Raw genomic sequence first — 18939 nt, 5'->3', positions numbered from 1 at the left:
TATTTGAGTAGGAATTTCACATAATATACATATATAAACATACAGTTCAAATAAGCTGGTGTTTTTGATCAGTGTGTTTTCATTTATATATTAAACATGAAATAATCATAAATATTCTAAAAATGACATGTTTCTTGTTTCTTGTGAATTGTAAAATATATCATGCAGATTCACCTGACACGCATGTACAAATTACACGTACCATGTAAAAAATTAAACTTGACTCCTCATTTACCAGTTTCTCGCATTCTCTGTGTAGGTGATGGTGAAGCTGGGCTTTAAACAGAATCTTTTTAAAAAAGAAAAACCAAAAGCACTGGGCCCTTGCCTGAGTGAGGGCGCTAACATGTCACAGTACGGTAATACAGTATCATAATCAGTAAATAATATGCATATGAATGGAAGAACAAAACATGCTCATTTTTTGGAAGAAAATAGTTCGTCACAAGTCAAGATACATTGCATAGATATTTGTCATTTTTATTTTAGACTCAAAATAGATATAAATTCCGATTAATCATGATTTTCATTTATTAAAGCTAGTATTAGTACAGGAAATATATATGGCCTGATACACAGTGTAATGGTTTAAACACAGATACAGTAATCTGTGTAAGCTTCTGTGCAGTCAGCTGCTGTGTTTGGGTGCCCTCATCAATTGAATACCCCTCTCAAAAGAGAAGGCCGATATGGGCATAAGTATATGCCATATCTTACAGCGGAGTTTTTGTTGTTTTTACCACTTACTATAAATAAGTCAACTTCTTAAGTTACTAAGTGAATGTTTGGTCAAAGTTTAGAAATAATATGTTGTAACAAGATTATATTTCAAAACTTGACTGCCATTTCTTATAATTACCATTGTGAATTAATGACCTTATTCAATAGTAGCATACACTATTGGAATAAGGTCTATTGTGAACTGTTCCCAAGAAATAATTGTTAGTAATTTGTAAGTGTGCTGAAACAATGACAAAAGCTTAAAAATAAACTCTGTCAAATTAAGGATATGCAAATATATAATCAAATGTTGTCATTTGATTTTCAGTGCAGGATTTATTTATAATTATATATATATAATGATATCTCTATATTCAGTTGTTAGGAAACATGTCACACAACAGTTGCGCTAATATAATATGGTAATGAGTCAAACAGATAAGCTATTTATAAGTTGTGCTTATTTACCCTTTGCAACTTCCGTCAAATTCAAGTGTGCCTGAAATTGCCATTGTGCCAAATTCAACAACAGTTAAACTGAATATGATGAGTCAACTGGATAAGCTCTTTACAACTAACTACCCTAATGTCTACTTGCTGTTTGTAACTTAAAGTGTGCCTGATATGTCCTAAATTTGCCATTCTGTCAAATTTTTCATGCACCAAAATAAATACATTTATAGGCATTTCATATGTTCTATGTGTTCATCTCAGTAGTGCAGCCAGTAATAGAGAAGAGAAGAAATTAACTAAGCATCCAAAGCATGTATCACCTGTTGTGTAATATATGTTATTAGTGACACAAGGATGTGAAAATAGTTTATTCCATATGTTCCATGTGTTCATCTGTAGCTGCCAGTATTGGTGAAAAGAAAAAATTAAACGAGAAACCCACTGCTTGTATCATCTGTTGTGCAATGGTGTGAGTATGTTGATGGAACACTTCACCTTCTTTGAAACTCTTTACTTCACTCTTCATCAGAGATGTAAGGGAATGAAGAGTAAGAAACATTTTGGGTTCACCAAGGTTAGAGGTCAACATTGCCTCAAACTCAATGAGGTCACCTGCCACCAGTGTCTGTGCAGAATCTTTGAATGCATGGCCAGCTGTCAGGTGTATGACATTGGACTTGCTGCCGGGTGACATCATTTTGACACTGATTTGGAAAGACAGAGTATCAAATTGAGTCATGTGGCAGTCATAGCCTGTCAAAACTTTCATTTCACATAAGATTTGATCAGTCTGTGTCACATTTTCTAGCGAACTACAATCAGGGTAAGGGTCGCCATAGATACAGCGTAACCAATTGCTAAGCATATGGGGAAGAATATAGAAGGCCGATTCTGCCTTGTTGTCGACACTTGCTATTTTGATACTTGTCACATTGCCTTGCCATGTAACCCACTGACCGTACAGATGTTTGCACATTACCTGAGGTCTGATCATGTTACCTTGATTGATAGCACTGGGTCCACACAGCCGATCGTAATCCTGCCAAGTCAGTGCAGAGGTTGTGGTACTTTGGGCATGTTTCAAGGTCAAGAACAAGGCTGGGAAGAGGGACAAGATACCTGCAATGATAAGAACCACTTTGATGACATTCTTACTGGCTGAGAAAGGTAGTTTGAGACCCTGACTGAGGTACACAGGCAGACCAAGAACAACGCCAAGAAGTACGGTTGAAATCAAGATCTTCAGAGCTGAACCTGTGATGAAGATTACCTTAATAAACCAGATAATCATTCCCAGAAGGGTGAATAGGACCATCAGTGGAGCTAAGAAAACCATCATCCACCAACCAAACAAACCTCGCATCAAACCCCAAGTTGACGAATCAGAGAAGCATGTGACGGCAACTTGTAACCACATTACGCATACTACATGAGGCAACAAAACTTGATAGACTCCACTCCAGGACTTTTTCATAGCAATCTGAATCATGAGTATTGGCACCACCAGGTGTAGAATGCTAGAAAGACCGATAGTCAGCTGAAAACCCTCTGCTAAAGTAACAGTCATGGAGCAGGCCTCCAACAGGCTGAAAAGAAAACTAAGCGGACCGTATCCACTCATATCTGAGCTCTTAAAACCTGCTTGCACAGCACTAAACACTTGTAATATTAGAGAATACAGAGTGATATGATCTTCAGAATCGTCTAATCCGAAAAAACATGTGACAGTGAAAAACAGTGATATAATTGTAAATTCAGAATAAGGTACCCAATCTGAATCAACGAAGGAAAATGTGAAAACAAATAAGAGTAGCGCTGTTGTGAAGCCTAAATATGGTTTCAGAGTCGGTCTCTCAAACTGAGATTCTGTTTTCTTAGTTTCCACAGTATCGAACTGCTCTTTTAGCATCTCGGCCCACGCTTTCAGATTTAGGCTCTTTTTCTTGCCCTGGAACATCTGCAGTGTGACGATAATCAAGGAAAAGAAAGATACATACTGGATAAATAAAGGAATAACAAAGATAATGGTGTCTGCCGTACAAACGCTGTACAGGAAAATTAGCAGGAGAGTCTGGATCTGTTGTATTGGTACCATCGCTTTCAACCATGATAGACCTTTATCCGATACTGTATCGACAACTGTGGTGACTGCAGTCTTGACGGTGTAACCAGGGTATTTTAAGATCTGAAATAAAATAATGAAGAAATAATAAAGTGTGTATAATTAATGAATCGGTTAAAGAAAATCTGAAAACTTTTTCAGCAATAATATTATGGATTTGTGTGACTTTTACCATCATTTTTTTGTGAACTTTATCATTTTAGGCACGTACTTTAATTTAATTGCTATCATTTTACCTCCCTTACTTTGTAATGTTTAACATTTTAGCCACATAAATTGTTGAAATAAAATGAGATTTTATTGGTGTATGTACATTTTTAGCAATGTAAGGAGCACTGAGAAGTAGTACTAGTTTAGTGCAGTGCACTTTTTAAAGAAATTAAATGATCGTTAATTATTAAAGTTAGTTCATCAATTTCGTGTTTAACAGCTAGTCCTATTAATCATGTTCTAGAAAGTGATCAAATTAATTTCCATTTTGTTGTTATGCCAGTCTTTACAGTTGGTAGCCAAGGGAGAATATCAATATAGCCAATCATCTTTATTTCTAAACACAGAAGTTTCATATTTTGTCATTTCTGACTGAAAAATGAAATATCACGATTTAGCAAAGTTTTAATATTACATTCAAAAGTTAATTTGTAGATGATATTGTTTGTTAAATAAATATGCATATATCCTGCCAAATATTCCAATGGACATCAATTTGTATGTTATTGATCCAAAAACACCAAATGTTACAGCTAGAAATAATTGCATATGTTATATACTTTGTAGTCAATGTTATGTACTTTTAAATTTGGCTGTACTTTGACAAAATTCTTGGTACCCGCAATAACATTTTACCTCATGCTTATAGGGTCAAACACAAATGTTGATTTATTCTCACGTTAGCCTTAGCATCTGTATGCCCTCTAATGATAGCCAATTTGAAAGTCAAAATATGAAAAACTGGCATATCTTGTGAGTCACCACATCGTAAGAGATAGGGGAACACCAATTTTTTGTGCATCACTAGAAATTGTGTGCATCAGTGGCATGTTAAATTGGAGGGTACATTGCTTAGTATGTGTATAGTAATGCATGTGTAGTGTGTGGAGTAAAAAACATGTAGATGCCAACCAAAACGCTGAATGATTGTTATTTTTATGGTGTGCCTAGGGAGTAATATTCTATTTTATGTAACAAGAACTGGTAGACAAATTCCAAGCCCTGGTTGATGGTTTATGAAAATGAAGATTAATAAATTACCTTACATGGAGTAAAAATTGATGTAAAACAAACAAAGAATGTTTGTCAAATATTGAATGACAACTGAGAAATAACATTTAACACTCAAAGACATTTTAGGTGACTTTTCCCAATTCATACTAGAACTGTGACATGCCTGAGGCTATCCTTATATGCTAAAACTCATTGAAAGTCAATTAAGCTGAGTTTTGCAAACATGACATGTTTAACACCTGGAGCTATGAGACAAAATTAATTATAAATTCCCCCTGTGTATTTGTTTCTTTATCTCTGCGATCTAATCTATACATCATTCACTGAAGGGTGACAATTCTGTGTATAATATTTATAGACTTTAATTACCCTGGTAGTTGAAACTTTCGGTTTTCTAAGACAGACACAAACTACAACTATTGTCGTAACATGTTGATACAACAGTGAGTGATAAGCTATTGAATGGATGTTGGTTTAATTACAGTTTCAGTAGAGCGGCATCTATGAAAACTAGATTACTTAGAGTTCCATAAACTTGCAGTACTGTTTTGGGACTTCCAATGTTTACACTATCTTGATCACAGGGTGATTAGAATCACACAACAGAGGAACCGCTATCACCCACTTGTATAATCTACCACATTCAAGAACAATAGAATTTAGTTTGCATCTAATGTTTACACTAACTTGATCACAGGCTGATTAGAATCACACAACAGGGGAAAAGCTATCACCCACTTGTGTGATCTACCATATTGAAGAACAACAGACTTAGTTTACGCCTATCTTAGTAAACTGAAGGCGAGATTACCCAGTGTAGTATATTATGTCTGGTATTAAATTGCTCTAGGCTACTGACATTAAAGCAAGCATGCAGAAACTTAACTACATGGTAGTCTTACTTATATTACAACAGTTATTTTTAATAACAATAAGTCTTAAATTCCAAGATTTTTCAAATGCAAACATTCTTTGACAATTTCTGTCTTGAAGGAGAGAAAAATAGAATAACAGTTTGAGAAAGAAGTCACAACAAATAATAGTAAAACCTTCAAAGACAATAATAGTACAACAAATAATAAAGTGATAATGAAATTTGGATTTTTATTTTCGACTTTTAGTTGATAAATCAACTCTACTTTGTTTTTCTACTTGAAAAAAACAATGTGAAACAACATATACCAAGTCCTTGTTTGTAACTCAAAAAATTCCAAAACATTAAAAATTGTGTAAAATATTTGTTATTGTATGTACAATAACAAACCTTTTACACTTTTTTAGCTTCTAGTAATTTATTGAGTTACAAACACATACTTGGTATGTGTTATTGCATATTGTTTTTTCAAGTCGAAAACATATAGTAAAGTTGTTTTATAAATTACAAATTTAAAATAAATATCCAATTCTCATCCATATGGCCACTTTAAAGCTTTGAAAGATTTAAAACAACTAAAAAGGTATTAAATTAAATGCAAGCATGTAGGTTATAATTTAAATTTCAAAGTTGAAACAACAAGATGGTAAGTAAGTGTACTACTATTTGTCTTCTTCTGAATACCTTGAGCCAATTTACCTCAAATTAAATAATAATAATAAAGTGAATTTATATTATACTGTGTCTGTCCTCTGGAGAGCTCCAGGTGCTATTGATTATTACCCCTGGCACGGATTTATAGCATCACAAAAACCCTTTATACTTCCTCAACTCCCGAGGCAGCATACAATCCATTGCAACCTTTATAACTGTGTAGGATTAAAGCATTCACATTGCAACCTCTATCCTACCAGGTCCCAAAGTATACAGCCGGGTTGACTGAGGCACAGTCGTGGTTCAAATCTTGCCCAAGGACTTTAGCCATTCAGAAACAAATGGCAGCAATGCAGCTCAAACCTGCAACCTGCAACCTGCAGATTCCAAGCCGGCCACTTTAACCGTTTGCCATCATGACACGAGTCCAAATAAAATACATTATACATGTACTGTAGTATGGAGTATTTTTCTTACTTTCTGTACAGGTGTTGCCTTCTCATATTCCTCCAGGTTTATATCTGTATCAAGATTTCCCATATCAGCAAGTCCTGCCAACTCTTGCGGTAGAATCCCTTCCGCTATATTCACAGCTTTGTTTATGAACTCATCTTCACTGAGAGCTTCACCTATATCAGGAAATTTAAAAAGTGTTGTATAACGCATTTCAAGTTACCATTCTCCAACTATGTAGAAACCAATAACAAACTGTAAATACTACACTTTAAGATAGCAAGACTGAAAGAATACAGTTTTCAGCAACATTTTGTCTAAATGAACAAAAGTGCCACCATCATGCAGACATCAAATTCAGACTGCCTGCATGTCTACATCTACATGTAGTTGCAGTATATTTAAAAAGTTTATTTCATATTAGACAAAATGTAGCAAGAATTGCAATTTTACCATCTTAGTGTAGATTATAAGCAGTTTCATATTGGTTTATGCATGGTTGCACCAACAGTAGCTTGAAACAGGCTGTAGAATAGTTGCAGTGTGTACAAGACAATTTAAAATTTGGATTGCAACAAAATCCAATGAATACAGCCACACCATTATGATATAATTAAATGGCTTAAGAGATTATTTCACTTTTCAACTACTCGACATATCTGCCTTAATACAAAGTTTGTATTTGCAGCACTTTCACTCTCTTTGCTTGTAGAAGTATGCCTATGGTACTGAGAATACTGCAAACAATTTAATAACCCCCCCCACCACCACCACCCCCACCACACACACACACACAAATGTATGCCTCGCTAACACTCATGGGTCATGTGGTATATATATATGCTTTGACCAACAGCACAGTATGACTAAATGTTCTCAGACCAAAAACTCAAAAGAATGTGCCAAAAGTTCAAACTACAGGGACTGATCTGATATTGTAGGTTTACATAATTCAAATGGTGTAATGAGAGACTTTAGTTATTTAGTATGTATAAGAGACACTCCATTATACCATGTGTATTACAGACAGACCCTCGAGATATGTACATTTATATATTATATATAGCCATTACATTAGTTACAAGTTGACATGATGTATATTTTACAGCCTACATTCAATGTATTCCAATTGTATACACAGTCTGTCATCACTGTCCACAATCCTTGTAATAAATTCTCTATGAATTAAAACTCTCTGGAGATATTACAACCCAGGTTTAAATCACATACAATAACCATAAACCAAGTATGTCCTATGTGACTTGGATATTTACCAGGTGCAGGAGTGAATTCATCTCCAGTGCTTCTCAGCATTTTCAAACTAATACCAGCTGTTATTTGTGAGTGTGACAACATACTTACTTTGCACTAGTAGTTTTTCCATCACTTTTACTTGTTTCATTTTCTGTGCTGACATGGCTGCACCATCTAATGCTTTACGCAATGCATCCTGGGTAAGCACAGTTTGGTTCTCTGGTAGCAACGAATGGAAGAAGGACTTAGCAGCATCTGATATACTCTTCTCACCCTCAGGAGAAACAGTCTCACTCTTTTCTTCAACAGGCTCGTCTCTCTCAGACACATCTTCTCTTGTTAGAGGAACAGTCTCTGTCTTTTGTTCTTCAGGCTTGTCTATGTCAGACATATTTTCTTCTGTCAAAGAAAATGAAAAATAAGTCATCCACGCCAACTCTGAATACACAGAAATTAGAGGAAAGTACTCTAAATTACTATTAGAAATGACTACATCCCATGTACATAAATAAACTTAGATAAGAACACTAGAAAAAAAAGTTTAAATACATACAGTTGTCAGTATGCAAATTGTGAAATTTACTTTAAGTGCAATCCAACTATACAGAGATAAGTTCTTGGAAACTTAGAATTTCTTGAAATTTATGCTTGAAAACAGTGCACTTTTGCAGGGCCAATTTTATGCTGCCAAATTCTACTGTGATGACACAACTTTTTCTCAAGCTAGGAAGTCAGAATTAAAGATAAAGGGGCTGACACTTTACTTCCACATAAACTAAATTCATATTACTACATGTATAACTCTGAGAGGTCTATTTTATCATGATTTTGTGAATGGTGGTCACTTTTATACAAACAATCAAATACACCTATAATTATACACAACAGAAACCCACAAATATGAAATATGGTAAATAAAATATATAAAAATAATTTCTTCATCAAATTTTCATTCGATGTAGTTTTAAAAACATACACTTCACCAAACAAAGATAAATATTTGACTGGAAATGAATTGGTTGGCAACACGATATTTGGTGAATTAAAAAAAAAAAAAACTAACAGAAGCCTTCAAGGGGAGGGTATTTGGACTAAAATTATCAATACTGTGGTCTATAATTACACAATTATTACACGGAAATGTAATATTTACAGAGAAAACTGCTTAAAAAGACAATTATATGAATATAACTGTACCAGGTACATGAACTGGTAGGTAGATGCTATATCGCTAGCTTAGTGATACCAGGTAACTGGGCACCACACCTTACTTTGTTCATAATTAACATATTATCATGATCATAAGAATGGCACTGCAGAACGAAATATTCCTGACTTTACTGGTTAACTTTCTGACATACAAAAAAAAATTATTGTAAAAAAAAATCATTTTTTTACTGCCAAGAATTGCAACTACTATTTAAAAATGATATCACATCTGATATACTGGTCAAATACTGAGATATGCATAAAGCATATATTCTATTTTGATTAAATTGCTCCTTTAAAATGAATAAAATTTACATTAACTTTTTTCTTCTTTTTTTAAGTAATTACAATTTTCATTCCTTAGATAACAAAAGTAAATTTTTACATATTTTGTCTGCCTATGATAAACTTTCTCTTGGAAACTTTCTTGTTAATGTAAAAAATATAGCAGTTGGCTAAATGATTGTATTTTATTTACTTATTTTTGTATGCTTTACCATGCTTGCTAAAGCATGATGTTATGCAATAAAGAATTGAATTGAATTATAAATTTTGCCAAGCAAAACAAAACAAAACAAAACAAAACAAAACAAAACAAAACAAAACAAAACAAAACAAAACAAAACAAAACAAAACAAAACAAAACAAAACAAAACACGAAACACGAAACAGGAAGAGAAAATGGCTTTATCTTTACACAATGTGAATGTATTGGTAACTTTTATTTTCAATAATTGATAGCCATTCCCCCAAAGCCAATGTCAATATTCGACTACCCTGGTTCAGCCTCGTTGGTGGTCCGAGTTCATATGCGAATTGACTCAATCATGGAGGTATAAATTACATGTCCCCCTTTATACCTCCGATCCATGACTCACTTTGATTAGATAAAACCCCTTAACAAGAGCCCTTTCGATTTGCTATTATTTACGGTAGTGGGTCAAATGAAAATGATGACGGAAGTATTTACTATACCTTTCTCTGTCACCCCTGCTGCAATGTCTTCTTTTGGACTGTTGACAGAGTCGTCATGTTGTTTGTGAACGCCTTGGTCGTCACTTTCTCCAGGGCGTTCCCGGTCACTGGGTTCTGTATCTTGACTCTCGCAACTGTCATGTGCAGAGACTGTTTCTTTTTCGACTTCCTCCATTCTCGAGGTCTGAACAGCTACTGCAGCAGTTTACATTCTCAAAATATCTGCGAGGTATTGCCGTGACTATGAATACTATTTATAGACAGCTTAACCCCATATAACCCTGGAATATGCAAATACTAATAAGTAATACGCAAACACGAACTCGAGAATGACAAGCGCCGCCAAAGGTTAGAGTTTATTATCAAACTCTAGGGAAATTTTCGATGTAATATCACCATTTTGTGGTGTCGAATGGACGCGTGGTTGAATTTTCCGATATGGAACTTTACATTATTTAAAAATGAACATTTCTGTTTAGCAGGTATTCATCTAAAATATCTATGTATCAACAAATACCAAATAATCTTAATCATTTTAGTACTTCTTTTGTTTTTCTAAGATTGTGAGGAAAGAAACACAGACACTCATACACATTATGCATTAAAAGCAATCATATTTTTGGCGCTCTTCTTTTACATAACTTAAATACATGTGGTCCCTCTTGTCGCATCATTGGCTTCATCGTGTAATAGAACGGTATAAGGTACAACATGTTCATATATGGATGTAGTTTCAAGAAAATAAACAGTATTGTGACCTGTGTCAAGTGAGGTCAAACCATGGTGGCGCTGTCCAGGAAATGACCGCATCTATATATAAATGGAAAAAAACTTGCGGGTAGGCATCTGTGAAAACAGCTGTTTAAATAATTGTCTCCCACAGTATGTTTTCTTCGTAAAATCAACGTTGCGGAGCGGTATTTAGGAGTGTGTCCGCGTGATTTATGTTTGAGAATCCCTCATATTATCTACTATAGCACTAGAATCAACGACGAAGAGGGGGAGTCTCTCGACTTCTAGGAATCTACTAGTACTAGTGATCATATAACCATTCAGCTTACGCACAACAGGTCACAGTACACTATAGTACACTACCTTTGGACCAATCTGTTTGCTATTCTGTATTTTGATTGCATTCGTTCATTTTCTGCCAAATTTGATTTCCTGACGATCGAAGACAAACACACCGTTGAAAACTTGAAAGTGAAAATTTCAATCATGGACTTCATTTAAAACGATCTACGGTTTACTTCATCTTCTTCAAATCACCATCTGGATATTTGAAGTGGAGTTGTCCCCAGACTGTGGTCATCATCATGACAACGAAGGCATCATCTTTAGGGAAATACTATGGTTCTCTGGCATTATTCCTGTCAATAAGTCACAATGTGTTTCTTATATACTACGTTGATATGTTTGTATCCATCTATAAGATAGACAAAGTATCATTCTGGGTTGGTGAGGTAAGTTTGTTTAATTTCTGAAACATTTAGCTTGTGATGCTGTGGGTAACTAATAGTAAAAGGGCATGTCCATACTACAAGTTCCTAAATTATTATGCTGGTAATATGACAGGAAGCTAAAACAAGAACTGGGGACAGTTTATAACCTCTCCTGTTATAGTTCTTGTTCTTTACTAGGCCAAATAGAAAAAAAATTGTGTGGTTCCGGTAAGCGGACCCAACCATTTTTTTTTACTTCCCACCCTAAACTTTTTTTAAGGTAATTTGAAAAAAAAAGTTATCAAGAAATTATTTGAAGATGTCATCGCCTTGTGCATCGTGTGACCCATAATACAAAGACTATGGAAGGACTCTAGATAAACAACAGAAAACATAACCTGAACCGGACCAAAAGCGAGTTATGAATACAAATTCTACCTATACCCTCCCTATTTTGAAATTGGGCATTATCAGAATCACACAGTTTTTGGCCTTAGGGTAAACGTTTGAAACTTGTGATAGAACATCAACAAGCTATGTATGGCATTTGCTCTGTAGAGACACTGTCACAGTTTATGTCTACTCGAACAAAGAAATATTAGTTGTGTCAATTGTTTTAATAACACCACATCGTATATTCATGCCTAATTTACTTGGAATTTAGAATGTACTGATTTTTTAAGGGGTGTAAATTATTGCCTTGTGAAAGGCTGTGTGGTTATCACCAAAGATGTTAGATTCTGACTTCCTGGTTGTCTAAGAATGGGGGGTGGGGGCATACAAGTACGGGATTGATTTAATCCCTTACTCTGAACCAATGTTGGAGTTAAATTGTATTTTTGCCAGAATAAGGAGGACATGAGGAAAATAATCCCATACACCAATGATCTAACTCTTGTTGGGGATTGTGTGCCACACTCGGCTGTGTGCTTGTATGAGACAAAAATTCTCCAACTTGTGAGATTTTCCATCGCAACCCATTGGGGTGTGGGATACTATTAATCTCAATAGGATACTCACCAGTGTGCCCTCTAATGATAGCCAAATTTTGTTGTTGTGAGTCAAAAAGAGTAAAAACTAGGATTTCTTGTGTGTCACCACATAGTAAGAGATAGGGGAACACCAAATTTTGGTGTATCACTAGAAATTGTGTGTGTCAATGGCGCATCAAATCGGCTTAGAGGGCACACTGATACTCACCACAATCAACACTAATCATTGAAGCAACTATGGTTTCTTTGTTTATGTAGACATACATGTAAATCATGCATATTTATTTGATATGTGAATAGTCATGCAAATTAATTCAATTCAATTCAATTCAAAACCTTTATTGTCCATTAAATTAAAACATATATAAATTATAATGAAAAATTTCCTTTTAGCATCTCAGAAATCCCAATATACAAATAAAAACGCTATCACAGACAACATACAACCAAACAGACAAATGTACAACAATACTATGTAGATCTATAAAAAAAAAAAATATATGCAAGACTAAATTCCTATCACAGTTATTACAATTCAGTGAATCCATAGTCTAAAATGGAAATGGCTGATAGAATGAAAGACTTTTTGTAGCAAATTTTCCTTGCGAGGGAACTTTAGCCTCTGTCCTTACAATCTATCCCTAAAACTGCAAAGACTTGAATACACAATAGATAATCATAACTGTATTCCTGACATGAACAATTCAGCAGCTTAATAACACAGTTGATAAATGCAAAGCAATAACATACATCATTGTACAGAGTCTGTATCACAGTTGCTTTACTTGTATGTTACAGGTTGTAATTGTTTAAAATACATGCAATATGATAATTATAAACTGTTTTCTTCACAGACCATTTTTCTGGTGTGGAACTCTCTGAATGATCCATTGTTTGGTTGGTTTAGTGATAAGAATCTCCTTTCAGCAGAAGGGTATGTTGTTGTTTTTTATTTGATTACATTTTCATGACATCTGCCACCCCCATGTCAGTAGATATTCTTTTAGAAGTTAGAAGCAAATTCCAGAATTCTGACTCACATAAAAATCATATTAATTGTAAATATATATGTGATGGTTGAAAGAATCCATGCTAACTGATGGGTTTTTGAGAGACAGTATCAAACATGGCAGTATTGAATCCATGCTACATACTACAGGGCATTCAATTTTCTAAAACATAATGTTTTTTTGTTTTTTTGGCAGTGAAAGCAAGTCTATTAGTAGTCCTACCGTTGTTCTGAAAAGACTCCGAGCATTATCCATCAATGGTCCGTTGTTTGGACTGTCGTTCATCTTACTATGGATACCCTGGGCTAATCCTACTGTACAGTTTATTGTCTGTTTATGTCTGTACGACGGTTTCCTCACTATGTTAGATCTACATCACACTGCTTTGCTGGCAGACTTGTCTCTTGATGGAGATGAAAGGTAAGTACTTGTCAATACTTGTATTGGTCACCTCATAGAATAGTGTGTAAGAGTCACGCACCATGTTAGGGCACAGCTCACCCCTCTCAGCATCTAACTATCTCTTTTTCTTGAAGAGAACGCCTATGGCAAAATGACATGATGTATCTTTAATACAGTCTAATCAGATCACTGCAGAACATCCTTCATGGCTGTGGCAGGAAATTCAAAATGGAATAAATAATTTGTTGACTGATTGGTTGATTGATTGTTTGATTGATTCAATCATTCACTTTCATTCATTCATTCATTCATTCATTCATTCATTGATCAATGACAATGGATTGATTGAATGAATGAGTGAATGAATGAATGAATGAATGAATGAATGAATGAATGAATGAATGAATGAATGAATGAATGAATGAATGAAAAACAATTGTTGTTTTAAAAAGACAGTCACAATACAAGCAATTAATTAATGACCACCCTAAGCAACTAGAGTGTACTTGACCAATGCATTTACTAAAGTGTGTGAGTAGTCATGGGAAATGTTGTAATAATCATGACATGTACCTGTTTTGTACAATGATAATAACCAGATCTTCTTGAATCTTGTTCATATTTCAGGACCAGACTCAATGGTTATTGTTCTATCTTCAGTGCTTTTGGCTCTATCTCAGTGTTTTTATCCTACCTGTTTTGGGACAAAGAAAATGTCCTCTCATTTCAATTATTTTGTGTAGTGTTAGCAGTATTTTCAATAATTGGTTATTATGTTGGCGCTAGAGTTTTAAAACAACAGTATCTAAAGATTTACAACAAAGAAGACTCTATTCAACTCAAAGGGTAAGTCATTTTATTTGCAGTGTTATTTTGTAAGATAGCTTGAGCCTCTCTAGGAGGTGGAGTTCAGGTTAACCAACTAGCCTTCTACAGAGGCTATTAGTAAGATAGTATACATGTAGTTTCTGGTGACCAAGTTCCGATTTTACACTACGTTATCTTCACACATTACGTCTAGTCAATGTCGTTACTCTTGCACAGAATTCTGTGCTCCCCCCTACAGTGTTCATATAAACATGATGATGTTGTCACGTCCCCACATGATTTAAGTTTCAACAGACTGGCGGTGGAGTTCGGTGTTTTACGTTTTTACAGTTCACAGCTGTACCAAATGAATATTAATGAGCGATGACGATAGCCTGTCAATCTGTGATGGATTACTACTGACATGTTTGCGCTTTGCCCAGCATGGGGTTTGACCACAATTAACGCCTAGAGTAATGACTGGATGTAATGTGTGAAGATAACTTAGTGTAAAATCAGAACATGGTCATCAGGAACTAGGTTATTAGTAAGAGTGCTGTGTCTTTAAATGTGTTACCAATGATTCATTCCACAAAATGATATGATTATTAGTAGGAAATATATGATGAAATCTACAATTTGTTGTCGTTCACTCTATCGTATTTTCATATGATGGGATGTCTCTGTCTTTCAGTTTACAGGTAGAAAAGTATGACAAGCCTCACAGTAAAAAGGAAGAGATGACAATGAAACAATATGCACAGGAAGTGAAAAGTCACAAAAATTTTATGTGGTTCACAGGAATGAATTTAGTACAGGTAAGATATTGAAGGAGGTCAAGCTAGGTCTTTCTATGATCATAGTGTTATACCAAGGTCAGTGTGTCCTTTAAGCCTATATATTTGACACCCAAATGGCACACAGCAATTTCTTGTGACTTGCTCATAAAGAAACATTGTTTTTGAACAACTGAACTGAGAGGTTCAGTAGTGCTTCAGGCATGGTGAAGTCTCTGTCTCTGTCTGTCTGTCTGTCTGTCTGTCTGTCTGTCTGTCTGTGTATGTGTATATGTGTGTGTCACTGCATGTGTGTGTGTGTGTGTGTGTGTGAATGAACTACTTAAAGTCAAGAACCACCAGACCGATTAATACATAGAGACTCCATTCAAGTGTCTATCCCCATATTATTAGGTGTATACGTTCTTTTCAGATGTTGACCTTTGACCTTCAGGGTCAATTTTTGAAATCCAGCCATTTCATGCATATCACAGACACTTTTTAGTATTTATTTGTTGTCACTAACTTCTATAAACCACTTCACCATTCAGTCACATAGAAGTAAAGTATATGAGGGTCAGCCTGATTGCTGAGTACGCCTCTTACCAAGTTTCTCTTTTTTCCCTGTGTAGGTCTTCCACTGCCACTTCAACAGCAATTTTTTTCCGATATTTTTGGAGAACTTACTCGGTAATCACATCAGTCCAACCACAGGGTCTCTACTACTGGGTACATCATTTATTGTGCCACATATAAACAACCTGTTCTTCTTATCGGTTTGTCGGAAATATGGCGTGTACAGTGTCATCAAAGGACTGTTTATGGTCAAATTGTTACTAAGTGTATTCATGTTGTCAACGGGACCAGGACATGTGGTACTTTTATGCCTTTTTATTGCAAGGTAAGCAGCATTTGATTCAAAATGATGTGATTCATGTCGGATCGGATCGCTTAGTAGTTGGTGAGATATGCAGTGTTGTGGTGCCATCATCACCCTTACTGCTTTCACAAAAGAGATCACATATCTTACAGTGTAGTTCATGTCTACAGATTGAACTTCCTACAATTACAATTTACATGCTTTCATACTGTTATTTCAAGTTCAACTGCGTATAAGTACCATAATAGGGGATCTCATATCCTTAAATACATTCATCAGGTCTTCTCAGTAGATCATAGGTTGTGTTACAAAAACCTAGAGTTCAGATTATTTATTAGTAACATGTTGTTTGCTCAGGTCAACAGGTTTTGTTAAACTGTGTGTTTGGTGACGTTACAGCTTGGCTAAAAACAGCAAATGGTCCGTTTGACAAAGCTTGTCAGCTTGAACAGGTGAAATGTGACTAGCGGGCAATTAGAACTTGTGTAACAAGAACTATTCATTTATATTCAAATGTTAAGAAATATTCTTGTGAGTGTTAGTTAAAGTCTCCCTTTTAAAGTTGGTTATCCCATTGCTGTTGACTTTTATCTTCAATAAAGACATAATGCTAACTTTACCCGATTCTTGTTATTGGCAGTAATCGTGTCTTCACTGAAGGAACTTGTAAACTTCTCAACCTTGTTGTCAGTGACTTAGTAGATGAAGACTGTGTTATACATCACCGTAAACAGGCCGTATCAGCCTTAGTGTTTGGTACATCAGCACTGCTCTCTAAACCTGGACAGACGTTTGCTCCTCTTGTTGGAACATGGCTGCTGTCATTACAAACAGGTATGCATAATGGTCCTGGTCATATCATCAACAAGGCCGCAAATCTCTTATGTATCTAATAATGTTGGTTTCTATATAGCACTTTCAAATCGTGCCCAAGGACTTTAGCCAATCATGAAACAAATGGCAGCGACAGGGCTTGAACCTGCAACCTGCAGACTCAAAGCTGGCCACTCTAACCATTCACCCATCATGACTCCATTGATTAAATATACCACTGTTGAGTGTTGTTGTCCTGACACACGTGCATTTCTAAGTCAAGTTGTTCACAGGGCATTGCATCATAAATTGGAATGAAATGTGTAGCCACATGTCTTTACATAGTCTTTAAAGTGGCTTACTGTAATCATTACATTGCCACTGCTGCCATTTGTGTTGTACATGTTCAAACAGAAAATATGGAATTTATACCCAGGTCATTCTACATCATGACAACGTGTGTCTATGTCATTGGTTCTGTGGTGCTCAAAATAGAGTCAAAAATTTTAGAATCATTTATGTTCTGATTTCTTTTCTCCTAAAAGTAAGCTTGTGTATTTAAGTGTAATTATATTTTTCTCCACTGAGCCACAAAAATACTTGTGACCTAACGGTTTTGTCACTTCAAGTCAAACAAGGCCCCCTGTTAGGTCACTCATATTTTCAGTGACACTGACTGAACAGAGAAAAATATTGGGGAATAAAAACTTCGTTCTGTTTTATCTCCTCACACAGGTCATGATGTTTTCCAGTCTGGTCATGACGGCGGATCCATACGACTAGCCCAGAATGTGAACAGTGAGGAGAAGGCAATGGTAGAATGGGGATGTTTTCAATGTCTTGTCATTGTGCCAATTGTTTGTGCTATTTTACAACTCATAGCCTGGTCACAGTTTACTCTCCATGGCAAAAGACTCAAGTGGGTGAAATCTGTCCGAGCTGGTTCTGCCTTTTCAAATGTATGAAGTATTTACAGTATGTATTCTGTGTACATGCATGTATGAAACTTGTAATGCATGGACAGGAACTGTGAGGACTGCATCCAGCCAGATTCCTGCCAGTTCAAATATTTTACTGCTTAAAAACTTAAATACAAAATTTCCACATTTTCATAAAGATTTTATTCCAATACGACTTTTTTATATTTTTTTGCCAAAAAAAAGATTTTAAAGTTTTATTAAAACTGTTCATATCATATCATGTTTGATGTACAAAAAAACAAAAAGTTGAAGTTATGGCAGCTTCAAAAAATTGAAAGGATTGGTGTATTTTCTCACAGCTCTATAAATCAGAAAACTGACAATATTACTGTAAAAGTGATAAAGCATGTATTACAGGGATATGTAAGGTTCTATCAGAAGTAAAATGTAAGCTGTCAGTGTGTATTTTAAAGCGGTATGGATGACGACTTCATATTTATTTTGGATTTTTTAAATTATAAAATAATTTTATCATGGTTTCTATTTGAAAAAAATCATTGATGAAGTGTGTGTTTGTAACTCAATACATTGCAAAAAGCTAAAAAAAAAAAATGTGTAAAAAGTTTGTTATTGTACGTACAATAACAAACATTTTACACTTTTATTAATCTTTTGCCATTTATTGAGTTACAAACAAGGACTTGGTATATGTTGTTTCATATTGATTTTTCAAGTAGGAAGCCATGATAAATTGTTTTATAAATTATAAATCCAAAATAAATACCCAATCCTCACTGTCTCAGTTTGTGACATAAACTTCGGAAAGTTCAGAAAGCATAAATTGGTTCATTAGTTTGGGAGGTTTACCATGTTTAATACGCCATATTCTTATACCCACCTTGCAGTTGTTTGTAAAATAAGTGACACAAGAGGGCATCCCACAGGGGGAAATGTTAGGT

General features: G+C 35.1%; 2 protein-coding genes across 2 annotated transcripts; one reads left to right on the top strand and one right to left on the bottom strand.

Annotated features, from left to right (window-relative positions):
• Positions 1-1092: 1092 nt before the first annotated feature.
• On the bottom strand, positions 1093-10173 carry LOC144446550 (wolframin-like). The gene is made up of 4 exons (XM_078136337.1): positions 9939-10173; positions 7863-8153; positions 6525-6676; positions 1093-3358 (listed from the first exon to the last, which is right to left on the bottom strand). Exons 1-4 carry the CDS (start codon positions 10111-10113, stop codon positions 1541-1543), a joined length of 2436 nt encoding a protein of 811 aa, XP_077992463.1. The 5' UTR covers positions 10114-10173; the 3' UTR covers positions 1093-1540.
• Positions 10174-11136: 963 nt separating this feature from the next.
• On the top strand, positions 11137-18183 carry LOC144446746 (transmembrane protein 180-like). Its single transcript, XM_078136572.1, has 8 exons — positions 11137-11401; positions 13227-13306; positions 13578-13802; positions 14412-14630; positions 15286-15409; positions 16000-16268; positions 16888-17081; positions 17796-18183. Exons 1-8 carry the CDS (start codon positions 11255-11257, stop codon positions 18023-18025), a joined length of 1488 nt encoding a protein of 495 aa, XP_077992698.1. The 5' UTR covers positions 11137-11254; the 3' UTR covers positions 18026-18183.
• Positions 18184-18939: the final 756 nt, after the last annotated feature.

This window comes from Glandiceps talaboti, chromosome 15, assembly GCF_964340395.1.
Source record: "Glandiceps talaboti chromosome 15, keGlaTala1.1, whole genome shotgun sequence".
In the NCBI taxonomy this organism is placed as follows: domain Eukaryota; kingdom Metazoa; phylum Hemichordata; class Enteropneusta; family Spengelidae; genus Glandiceps; species Glandiceps talaboti.
The sequence above is the reverse complement of the archived record's forward strand: the minus strand, read 5'-3'. Positions and strand labels throughout refer to the sequence as shown.